The 13,112-nt window shown below is 36.3% G+C and overlaps 1 protein-coding gene across 3 annotated transcripts in view; it reads right to left on the reverse strand.

The window, feature by feature from the left end:
• The window catches only part of PCSK5 (proprotein convertase subtilisin/kexin type 5), a 223,235-nt gene that overhangs the window by 95,687 nt on the left and 114,436 nt on the right, over window positions 1–13,112 (reverse strand). For all 3 annotated transcript variants that reach the window (XM_039719288.1, XM_039719297.1, XM_039719307.1), the window contains exons 9-10: window positions 11,399–11,499; window positions 3,908–4,011 (exon numbers count right to left, since the gene is read on the reverse strand). In XM_039719288.1, coding sequence (XP_039575222.1) covers window positions 3,908–4,011; window positions 11,399–11,499 — 205 coding nt within the window. The remainder of the gene's footprint in view (window positions 1–3,907; window positions 4,012–11,398; window positions 11,500–13,112) is intronic.

Genomic DNA, 13,112 nt, shown 5'->3' on the forward strand with positions numbered 1-13,112 from the left:
TGAACAGCTTTGATTGCTTGACATAACCATTTATGAGTTATGAGCTTGTTGTTTTCCAGAAGTCTTATGCCAGCTTCTGACAATGTCTTAAAAATATAATTTAAAATTTATTTACATTTTAAAGTTACTGAAAACACGCAGTACAGTGTTTATGAATAGTTTATTTGTCTTCTCTAAAATGCACATGTTATAAAGATATTCTTGCTCATTTTTGAATTCCTGCCTGGCTATTAACCTGCCTGGTTACCACAAGATAAATCTGTCCAGTCTAGGTCTCCTAAATAGAAGCCTATATATACTCATCTCTTTCTCACTCTAAGACTAATGCTCTGCTAATGCTCTGCTCACAACTAATATAATCACCAATTTTATTAAATATTAAGCAATTATATTAAAAGGCTCAAAAATATTAAGTGACTAATCCTTTTCAGTGGTCACTCTTCAATGGAAGCAGCAGATACTTTAGCTAACCTAAAGGGGTGTGACTTTAGGTGATAACTCTGTTTTTACTCCTTGGAAATTGAGGCAATTTGGTTTCTCTAGGAAATGTCTATCTTCTGGGCCTAGGAACGGCACAAAACTGAAAAAAAATGGGTAAAAATTTTATTTCATTTTATCTTATGTTTCAGTAGCATTTTATTTCAGTGTACTGAAGTATTATTGTCTGTGCTTTAGAGCTGGGAAGAACAAAGTACATTCTCTAAAAATTTCCCTGCAAATCAGTAGTATTCCCTATGAATGGTCTGTTTCTCCAGAGACAGAATTTCACAGTACGTGGAGCTTCACTTACAGACAAAGAATGTTTATATGATTTGATCATTGATCATTGTTCTTAAAACTGCAGTATTTAATTCTCTATCTTTCAACTCAGAGACAAGTCAGCATTAATGCAGTTCCCTTTTTATGGATGCACTTGCATGCTCTGTTGATTAAACAGCTGACAGAACAAGGATTTGCATCCAATCTGCCATAGCAGAAACAGATCAACAATTTTGATATCCTCACAAAAGCAGATGCTCTCAAGTATTTTCCCATAAAATCAGCTAATTAACTGCTTTAATTATTAAAAATCCCTCTATTGACAAATTATATGTACAACTGACTAACCAGAGTACAGCCTGAGTCTTTCTTTTTAGATTACAAAATAAGTTCCTGAGAAAAGATGCATGCTGTCTAACAAGAAAATAATAAAAAAACCCTACCAAGTAAAAATTCTTGCTCATTCCTGAGTTAATTCTATTGACATGAATTTAATGAGCACTGTTTACTTGCCAGAAAATTAAACAAATAACAAGTACTGCTTTAGCAAATCACTAGCTGTCTTAAGTGTTTTTCAGGAATTAATCCTTCTTTGTATAAATGTAAGGAAGAAAAAAAGGAGATCTTGAAACCAGTAATGACATCTGTGAGCTCTTTCTGTGTGTTCTGCAATGGCAAAACACTGCCAGGGACTATGGCAAGGGAAGGGTTGCCATGCAGACCAGCAAAACAGCCCTCTGAAATGGCATGCTGACCCACTTTCAACTACCAGCTCTTGCTGACCCCTTTGTTGAGTGAAAGGTTTTTCCAAGTTTTTGCTGTTTTGCACCCTTTCACTTCTTATTTTTAAAGCGGCAAACCTGTTTTTCTCTTTATTCTTGTTTTCCTCTTTCTCCACTAGTATGCACGAAGAAAGGTAGATTGTTTCTTGTGGCTATCTGCTGTAGATAATTAAAAAAAAAAATCTTACACCCCCTGTTAAGAACACACTGTGGAAGAACCATGATCTTGTTATCAACAAGATTATGATACAATTCCTTAAGGAACTCAGTCTGATCAGAGTAGTTCATCTATGAAAAACCATACTTTAATTGTTACACTTGGCGATAGTGAAGGATAATAGTGTAATATTATACTAAATATTGCCACGTGCAATAAAAAAACTCTTTCAGTCTTGCCAGCAGTGGTGTGCAAATCCCCTTTTGAATTCAGGTTTGGATGTTGTGATTTAAACTAAATCTTTTGCTTCTCCTTCTTCCAAAACCAACAGGAGTTTAAAGAGAGATGTATTTTTATTGGAACCATATGTTCAGCCTAAGTTGCCAAAATAATTTAGCTAAAACTAATGCTTTTATTTGGGTTAAGATTGATTCCTGAGCTGTGCAGAGGTCATTTAGCTCATCTTCCTCTTTTTCAATTTCACCATAGAGTCTACAGCAGAGTTCAGCCAGTTCAAGTTGTTTTTCCTGAATCCAAGTTACCAAATAGAGCTTATTTATGTTTCTGACTTTCCATGAGTGAAGACAAAACCATTTTTCATCCATTTTTCTTACTATATATGTGTTACAATGCATAGAAAAATGGTTCCAAGGATTCAGAATAGGCAGTGGTTCAACAGTGACTCAACAGTACAAGTCCTGCTGCCAATGCTGCTGCTGCTGCTGGTGTGACCTTAGTGTGACCTGTCTTTTGATAATGAGTGACAGCTGCTGTGAAATGACTCACAGGGTGTTTGCCTCTCTTGGGCAACAAGTGGAAAAACATTAAAAATATAGAATTTTGAAAGTAAGATATGAAAAAATTAGCTCTGCTTTATGTTATTTGAAAAGCATTCTTTGACCCTCGTATAGGGTCTTCAATAAACTGATGACAGAGTCACCATCTCCTGATAAAACTTTTTAAATCCTGGGAGATGTTTTGCAATAACAAATACTGTAATGTTATTACTATTAAGGAAGTATCTATTTATGTTTTTTGTGTGGTGGCATGCACTTGTAAATGGTATAAAACAAGGCCCTTGAACATCAGAACCTTCACATGATTAGGAGATCCTGATCAAATATCTATTTCTAAATACATTCCCTGTAGTTAGAGACTGGTTTACATCCAAAAATAAAAAGGGTTTTTTTGGTTTGGTTCTGTGCCATTGCAACAAAAATGTCATAGGTCAGAATTATATATTAAAGATGCTCTACGGTAGCAGTGCCTTGATCCAAAATAGATTAAATATAGGCTTAATTTTTAAAGTGAAACCAGGGCAAAGATTTGATAACTCTTGTATGTTACATTTTTCTCTCAGGAGATCCTAGCACACACATATCAACTCTCATCTTAACAGAAGTATGCCAGTATTGGGTGGAATTCTTATGAAAGGAGAACCAGAAATAAGCCATTCTATGGTTTTGTTTAGGATGCAATACAAAGTGAAAGCAGAAATAACGTAGCGAATGGGAATCAGAAGACAAACTGTGCTGAAATAAAATGTACAGATTCAAGGTTCTGTTTTAGCCCACCATGAAAATATATATCCTATTTAATGGTTTACCTCTGCTTGCATTACAAAAGTGAAAAAGAAACTTTTAGGATGTAGCTTTTATCAAATTTTCAAGATGGTACAAAATTTTAGAAATCTACCTGTCAGGTCACTGAAAAATGATTACGTGTGCCGGGAATAGTCATGACAGCTCAAAATTCAATTTTATCCAAAATCTGACAGAATTCTCACATATAAATAATGTAGGATTTATCACAGAAAAATGAAATTTGAAAATACTGTTTCATCATTTTAAATTGAAACTGTCAATAATTCTGAGTGAGAACATGTCTAGAACCCAGAATTGCTGCATCTTCAACTCTATACTACTTTATCAGAATACTAGATATAAGAAGAAAAATTAAACACCAATCATTTACTTACTTTTCTGGCAGCAGTGTATGGAACTGAAAGGCACCAAGAAGATCAAGCCAATGCATTTTGTACCTGACAGTTTTGTGTGTTAGTCATTCTAAAAAGTTTTCCTTGTAAAAGAGAAGACAGGCCCCTTCAGATCAAGGCTGAAAGGTCTCCAAACTATGCACAGGATATAGTCAAACAAAATTATCAAATAATAGGTTGCTTGTGATAGCAAAGAAGAAAGAAAGCTCTTACCCTTATAACCAGCTGCATTGGTTTTCCAGTCATTAGCATTCAGATGTCCTGCACGTGAAGTCCTGACAATAATGTGCTGTACGTCTCTCCAGGTCAGAAATGGACTATGAAACAGGGGAAAAACAAAGTCACAGATCAGACATTCTACCAGGATGTAGGGATACAAGGTCATGTAAGCTGAAAAGTATCCAAAGCAAAACAACTTTCATTTATCTTTTCTGCTTTCCTTTGCTCCATTCAAAATACATCTTCCAATTTTACAGAAAAACCATATGAAATTATTTATACAACTGGGAGGCTTGCCATAAGCAGACTGAACAATATATGATAAAATTCTGCTATATGAAACTTAAGGAAGATGAAGGAGCATTTCACACAGAGGCAATTTTTATGACCACCAACTACTGTATCCTAATGAGTGCAAAGGAGAAGAATCAAACTTTTAGCTTGCTGAAAATATCTACTAAATCTCAGTAACTGTAAGCTCAAACTGGAAATTTCTCTAGACCTTCAGTTCCTATTGAAGCTATTCCACGTGCCTCTCTTGTTATTAATTTGTTTACTACCATAGTCTTGGAATTCACTGAGAGTCTCTGAGTATTTTGCAAGAATTCCAAACAATTGGATAGTTGGTGAGTTGCAAAGCAAGGGCCTGATTACACAGACAAGTATTCCTTTAAGGGATTCCTAATAACCTGTCCACCTGAAAGGTGAAAAAGATGCAGTTTCTATCCTCACTGTGACATTAATACACATTTATCTTCTAGGACTAGGGCAAGTCTTCAGGGATTGCAGTTTTCTTGTTTCCTCTACATCTACAACAGGGAGAATTTATTTTCTTAGAAGACGATGTAAAGGCGCCATCATTCGGCTATCTTTTCTTTCTCCTTCCAATTTTTCAGTTTTTCTATTACCTGCAAGAAGATGAATAGTGTTCTCTTTAACAATGCAGTGTAGTAGAGGGAATGATAAACTGAGCCACTAAACAATGAAGAGGAAAAAGTATTGTGGCACAGAACACGAGGCACTAAGTAGCATTCTCAGAATGTCGTTATCTGTCGTGGATTGCACACAATGCCACAATTCCCCTCAGCTGAAAACAGACCAGAATGAAGTTTATAAGACCCAGAACTGGCTGCCTACACTGCCCAGGACTATGCAGTCATTGAAAGTCAGGGAAACCTCGGTTCTTAAATCAGATTTTTAACATATTTAAAAATGTTGTTGTATTTAATGAGAGCAGATGCCTTCTCTCCCTGAGCATTTTTTTAAACAGTACTATGCCTATAGTGGTGCAGTTTCTCACATTAGACTGCTGGACTAGAATAACAATAATTGTTTATCCAGTTGGGCTGGCAAAAATTACTGAAATAAAGATTAAAAAGAGCCATAGCAAAAGTAAGGCGCATTAAGTGTTTTTAAGACAGGATATGCTTCTACATGTCCTGTACAACACCATTTTAATCAATTTCTAGCTCTACTTCACAACATTCAGTTTACATTCATGCCGCATCTCCACAGTTTCTGCAATGCATCCTGATCTCCTCATGAGACAGCATTGAAAGGCTTTGACACAGAATCTACAGCCACAGAATCACACAATGGTTTGGGCTGGAAAGGACATTTAAAGGTCATTTAGCCCAAGTACTCGGCAATCAGCAGGGGCATGCTCAACTGGACCAGGTTGCTCAGAACCCTGTCTGAACTGACCTTGAATATTTCCAGGCATAGGGCATCTACAACCTCTCTGGCAATACGTTTCAATGTTTTACCACTCTTATTGTAAGGGGAAGAAAAAAAAATTCCATCTTTTGCATTATCTTTATATTGTTTTTTTAGGATAAAATCCAGACAAGTTGTGATAGGGCTTGATGTATTCCTTTAGATGAACAGTGGGGTAGGCAGCTATACGTCCACCAGCCACGGTGTTCTGGCGTACCTGCGTCAAATCTGCAGTGCACACAGAGATAAAAAATCGTAAGTGCCAAAAATCTAACAAACAATGGCCTGATATGCAGGCTAATAATGATGAAATTGGGAGGAGAAAACCCCTGAGAGAAAGGCATCTGAATTACATCTTTTATTGTGTCATCTCCAAAGGAACAATAAAATGAGACTGTCCAAAAGACAATGCTCACCATCTGCTAAATAACAGCATGGAAAGAACAGCAACAAAACCTTAGGTTAATTGCCACTCTTAGAATCAGCTTGACTGTGAAGATGGAGAAGGGTAACATTGTCTTAGGTTAATAAAGGAAACTATGGTTAGCACTAGCTATGATACACAGGCTATTGATTTGACCTGTCTTCCACTTTTCAAAAGACTGACTCCAGGGACACTGCAATCAGTTAAACTGCTCCTCTTCCACCTTCCTCTTTTTACTCCCATAAAGAACTGACAGGAAAAAGCAGCTGGGATCCCTGCTCTCAAGGTGAACAGCCAGAAGCACCTCAAGAGTAACTTCAGAGACTAGCCTCTAAAAGTTGATGCTGGAAAACCCTTGGAGAACCAAGAAACTACAGGGATGGAGCTTAAAAGTCTCAACTGAGAAAATGCCAACTGAGATTTCTGAAAAGCTTATACAAATTAAAGGCATTGTCCTGGCACCAGAACAACAGCTATCCACTAGTTTTATTTCTAGCTGTTGCTCCAAAGCACAAACACATTGAGAAAAACTCAATGAAGAAGTTAAAAATCATTACAATCAAACATTACTTGTTTTTAACCTTGTTTGGGTTTAAGAAATGTCTGAATAGAATTTTCTTAAAACCTTTTAAACGCAAGTTAAATGGAAAATTTCATCCTCAATGGTTATTCTTTGCCAAATTTATATGTAACTGAAAACAGGAACAGGAACCAAATCACACCCAAATCAATGTCAATATAACTGAAATTCCGTAAGTGGCATAGGTGGTTAAACCTCAAGATCTAAAGTAAGCATTTATTAATGGTTATGTTTTTCAAATACTTCAATATTAAGAGCAAAGTTCTCAAAAAATGAGAAGACTCAGAAAGAGTTTTTTAACTCACACACTCCAGTATTGCCTTCTATAACAGGCAGTCAACCAATGGAGCAATGACCTAGCTAAAGGACTTAAAATGACACCCTCTCCTCCTGCACTCGAATTCTAACTATAGAGGACACTTGACAGCACTTCCTCAATTTACCTCGTCTGTCTCATCACTTTTAATCTCTGACTATATTTATGACAAAGCTCTCACAACTTTTATAACACAGAAGTATGTTCTCTATACCCAAAATTGTACCTTGCTCGACAGTGCACTGCTTTTCTCCTTTCTGTAAGAAAATCAATCAATCTGGGAAGTATGCAAATATCTGTTCAGTTGCCAGAAATCCAAAGTATCTAACTCTGACACTGTTGACCTTTCACAGTGTGAACTCCATCTTCCTTTTACCTCAGTGATTACACTTGGTGGTACTGTCTTTTAGAGGAAGGTGGTACATTGTCACTTCTCTGTCACTAGTATCCGAATTCACTAAAACTCTTTGGTTCTTCCTAGAAGTACCTTGTTCTAGTCATGTAAAAAAAAAAAGATAAATGCAGGAATGACATTGACCTGTCGGAGCAAGTCCAGACAAAAGCCACAAAAATTATTAGAGGGGTGAAGCACCTCTCCTTGGAGGAAAAGATACTTTCCTTCAGAGAGTGGGATTAGATTGTAACTTTGCTGGCAGGGTGGTAAAGCACTGGCACAGGGTACCTAGAGAAGTGGAGGGTGCCCCTTCCCTTGGAATTGTTCCAAGGCCAGGCTGGATGGGACTCTAAGCAACCTGGTCCAGTGAAAAGTGTTTCTGTCGATAGCAAGGGATTGGAATGAGATGATCCTTAAGGTCCCTTCCAAATGAAATAATGGTAAGATTCCATATCACTCAAGTGAAGAGAATCATGGAAGAAACAGACTCTCTCCAAGTCTATACCACACAGTAGAAAGGTAGCACACTAATACTTCCATTTCAGTTGCTGCTTTTTACTAATGAAACTAGTTTATATACCACATGCTGCAAAATAGGCATTGGCTTACAGACAGGAACACATAGTTCAGTTGGGGATGTATAATGTATTCTTCTGTCAGCAACATAAGGGTTTTTATTTAAATTTGGCTTCTTCAAAGGAACATGGCACAATGGTCTTTGGAACAAATACAGGGCCATTGTCTCTTCTGACTCTCATTTCCTCAAATTCCAAATCCAACCCTCTTATCAATGAGAAAGGTATCTCTGCTACCAACAGTAGACGGTACTGTGCAATGAAAATAGTTTATTTTTAGTAAGAAAATTGCTGTCTCTGTGCACTAAATTGATTATTCTTATTTTCTCATTTACAATTTGAAAAATTTGACATTATGTAATGATTAAGCGCAACAAGCACGTATTTATTCATAGGATCTGATCAAGATACTAGATATACTAGGAAACATCAACTGGGTACAACTGAAAAGCAATTTACTACCTAAATACCATAAGAAAACAGCAGAACTTTAAAATTAAGAGATGTCTGTGTGATAGTTATGCATATTTACAGCCACACACTGCAACCTCAGGGATTCCAAACAAGCAGTCCGAAAGTCAGTCACAATTGTTTGATTCCTGAGGAAAAACACGCTACTTTGATACTCAAATACTAGATAAAAAATAATAAAAATGTGTTCACATTATGCATAACAACATCCTCAAACAATTTGTTAGCAGGATTTCGGAGGCAGATCCCTGTTGGAAGAAATGGCTAAGTGGAGTATTCAAATCAGTAGGCAGGTAAGAGATCCTCCATCAGCTATTTGCCGATCTTACCATATGGGCTTGTCAAAGAAAGAAAGTGTGAGCAAGACGTTATGTCTTGCTTTTTTTTGTTTTGTTTGGTTGAACATACCTTTGTGTGTGAGTTGAAGCAACCTCTTGGCTATTCTGACTCACATCCAGGCCATATTAGTGCTCTGCTCAACTCATGATGTCTCCCAGGAATAGAACTGGCCTGGGCAAAACTGACTTCCATAGACTCAAAACCCTTCCATGGTATAAACTGCTGTGTTTTCCAGCACAAAGTGTAATGAAACTATACATTATTACAAACATAGTCAAGAAGTTCTCAGGACTAAGTGCTCTAAGTTTTAAGCAGCTTGCTGTAAAAAGAATGTAGCTAACCTTGCAAAACCCTTTTCCAACTTGTCCTTTAAAAAATCTCACATAAACACTGCAATTAGCAGAGGTACTAATAGGGAATCTAATGAAGAGTTTATGAAAATGCAAACTCTGTTTGTAACAAATTAGTTCCAGCAAGCAGTTAACTAAGATACAATATGTGTCCTTTATATACCATTTTAAAGTATTGTAGAAAATACTTCAGTGGCTTCAAAACTTACTAACATTTACTTAGGGTCACCTAAATTGAGAGGCATCACAGGTGAAAAATACAACCTGAAATTTCAAATCACATAAATAAGAAATCCAGAAACTGCATAAAATAAACTAAACAGATTCTATACATGCAAACCTGAGACATTAAAATTTAATAGATCACAATATGAACTCCCTATAATATTAAAGGCTGTACTTCATAATCCATAATGTCACAAGACCAAAGATTGCTCCAAACAAAGAAAACCAGCATGAGAAGCCATAGCATGAGAACTATTTTTCTCCCTAGTTTCTCTCTGCTTTTTAATTCTCTCTTTTTTTTTTTTCTGTTTTATTTAGTGGCTGTGATTAGAAGCAGTGGCAGATTTTAAGTACACATACGAGAGAAAAGTTAGTGAATGAAATACAAATTAACAAAACCCATATTTATGGTATCTTTAATAGAATTCCTTTGGATCTATTCAAATATACAGGCTAAGATCTAGAAACAGAACATTCCATTTAATGAAATGGAACAGAATCTAAAAGGAGGAAAAGTCAACATATTTTCACTCTGAAACTCTTTTTGGTACCGTGTAACAGAGTACTACAAATACAAAAGAGTTACAAGGATATTTAGTCATTGGCACATTTTGTCTCCATAACCACATATAAACCTTTAACACAGTCTTGTCTTTATGTCTGTTATAGCTCTATTAGTTTTGAAAAAAAATGCTAGTCCATATGCACTAATATGGTCATAGATTAAAAAGGGTAAGCTTCTCAGTGTGTTTTAAGATGTCACAACCTGCTTTGTTGCAGGTCTTCCAAGATATAACTTTTCTGAAACTTTCAACTACAACAAAACAGAAATAATGAATTACCAATTTCAGTTCATTAAGTGAGAATAGTGAGAAAAACTTACAGCAAGTTGGAATGTACACACACACAAACTTATCTGCATTTCCAGACCGTTTGAAATGAACTTCAGGATTTTAAAACTGGGGTTAAGTGGAGATTTAAAAGTTAAAAACCTCCCACAATAACACAAAATACCTTTGTCTCTGATAACTGTGTTAAGAAAACACAATTATAATGCCACAACTGCTTCACTACTTAAGATTATGTTAGGTCTTCAATTACAAACTCTTATGCTTATAATTTAAGGGCAAGAAGTATTCTATATTGGGTCAAGCTGTCTTCAAAGAAAGAAACATGAAAGATGGAAACATAATTCTAGTGTTATGAACTACATGTAATTTTTGAATCTACTATTGTGTGCAAATTTCTTACTTCCTTCAAAGAAAATAGCTGACCCCACAGGAAACTAGTTTTCTTCAGAATTTAATAGAATCAATCTCCTAGAACATTGAGTAAGATTTGGGGTGAAGCATTCCATCTTAGACCTGCAGATATTATCCAACAGAGTACAAAGTAATGCAAAAGGTTCTAAAATACAGATTTACCTGAAAATCACCCACATTTCTTCTGTGCCATGAAGCACATTAAAGATACATATCAGGTATAAAGAACAAAATCATGCAATTGAGAAAATGCTTTTAAGAAAGTAAATTTTTTGAGCTAAAGGTACAAGGACTATGGAGCTACACTATTACTTGTTTCTAGAGCTGAGGAATTTGACTCATGTTAAAAAATAGACTTGTGTCAGCATGCAGAAATTGCAATTTTATTTTTCATACTACATTAACTTATGTTCAGGTTAACCTAACACCTCCCAAAACCTCTTTCAGTGTTCAAGAACAGACATTGCTAAGAGGAGCTTGGTGAATGGAGGAGGCGACCTACAGTACCCTGCAGGGTACAGCAGACCTGGGCAGCCTACTGAGTGAACAGTAAGACATTGAGAGGATGCTATAGATCATTTAACGGAAAACACCTGTGTTCAATATTGTTTCACGTTACTTCAACACTCAGTACTCTGCCAGCATCTCCACAGTGTCAGCTTTCCTTCATGTGAAGTAAGCATGGAGACCTTTCCTCCCCTTAGGACGTTACTGTGTACTGGGACAAGAAAGATTCCAAAGTATTGTGTGAAGTCTGCATAAAGTTGTTGGATGAACAAGAAATATCTTCCTGCATGCTTAATTTCTGTTTCAGAATATATCTCAGATCTTACTTTGCTTCCAGTGCCAGGGCAATGATGCCTGCAGCCATAGGTGCAGAGGCCGAGGTTCCAGTATGGCTGTCTGTACAACGCTGCCTCAGGTCTGTAGTAATCTGGAAGAAATTGAATGTGTGAAATTAGAACACAACTTCAGAAATCAGAGCATGTTTCATTTACTTGAATGAGCCACATGTATGTGGAGGGTATTTTCTTCTTTAATTGCAAGGAAAGGAAGATACATGATGTTAGATGTTCTGAACTTGGAGTCACTCATGAATTTAGACAGTATTCTCTATATTGCTCTATTGCATGATCAACAAAGACACTTTTAAACCAGAAAAAACATGCAGAGGGGTTTGAAACTGCACAACTTCAATTCTGTCTTTCTATTTGGATTTACAGGATTTTCCCTCCAAAAATCTCAAAGTGCTTTACAAACAGGAGGGAACTAAATCTTATACACAGCCTGCTTATGCTCATTTTAGAGACTATATAGAGGTATGGAGGGTTTGATTAGGTTGCCTGAAGTCACAGTGGAAGTATGTAACACAAGAGAATACAGTTTTGCTCATGCTAAGTACCCTGTTTAATCTTTCATTTACTTGTTATGCAGCAAATCACATGAAATTAAGCAGCAATTCATTGGAAAATCCTGATGTGGTCACAAATCTGGCCCAGCCATCACCAGCCAATTAGATGTTTTCAGTTTTAAATGTTTGCATCTTATGTACAGATAATTACATGTTGCACATATGTAATCTAAGTGGATGTACAAACTGTAATGTGCAGGACCAACTAGACATACAGCCTTTTACTTAGGATGTTTCTATCCAATAATGAATTTTAGCCAGATGCTTTTTGTAAGAATGCAGAACATGCACAAAAATGTGTTTATTCTATATCTTGCTTCTTTCAAGGCAATATCAATCTAAAGTGATTCTACCCTGTGCTTGTCTTCCTGAAGAAGTGGTTCCTTGCAGGAGCAATGCAGCAGAGGTAGGATGTCACTTCCACCTAGCAGAAGCTCAGGCAAAACCCATGCACACTGGAGAACAGTTGTTTGAAAACAGAAGTCTACAGCAGGGAAACCTCCAGGAAGGTGAATGACCTCTGATGTCAAAACTTAATCTGAGAATTTTAGTCACTGCAAGATTAATCATTGTGTTCTAATTCACCAGTATTGTACTTCATCTCCAACACAGATATGCACAAAGATGGGAGAAGGAGAGGATCAGATGATCAAAAAATCACAAAAAAGCACAGGGCATGTAAAAATGTCTGTCTAGCTTTGAAACCTCAAGACACATGAAATGTGATCTAAAAAACCAGCTGCATCTCATCTGGGCAGCATATAAGCAAATGCGTGCAGGAATGATAGGTTTCACACTTGATGTTAGCTATATTCAGTATATTACATGATTTGCATGAGGCTGATGAAAATTCTCACAACATGTAAGCATATAAAAGTTAACAGAGAAGATTCTAACAGAAAAGGAGTAACTGCATCAAGAAAATGTTGAAAACAAGTAGGGAGAAAGTGAAACAATATGGAAACTTCTAAAAACTTAAAAAGACATGTGAAAGCATTTATAATGTTGGATCCCTAAATGAATCAGCTTACCAGGGGCTGGGTTTCTTAAGTCTAGATTAATGAAGTCTAGAAAGAACTTTTTACCCCATATTATTTAATATTCTTTATTAGTGCACACCCTGTTAAATAATTTCT

This window comes from Passer montanus, unplaced genomic scaffold (assembly GCF_014805655.1).
Source record: "Passer montanus isolate IOZ18808 unplaced genomic scaffold, ASM1480565v1 scaffold105, whole genome shotgun sequence".
NCBI classification, from domain to species: Eukaryota; Metazoa; Chordata; class Aves; order Passeriformes; family Passeridae; genus Passer; species Passer montanus.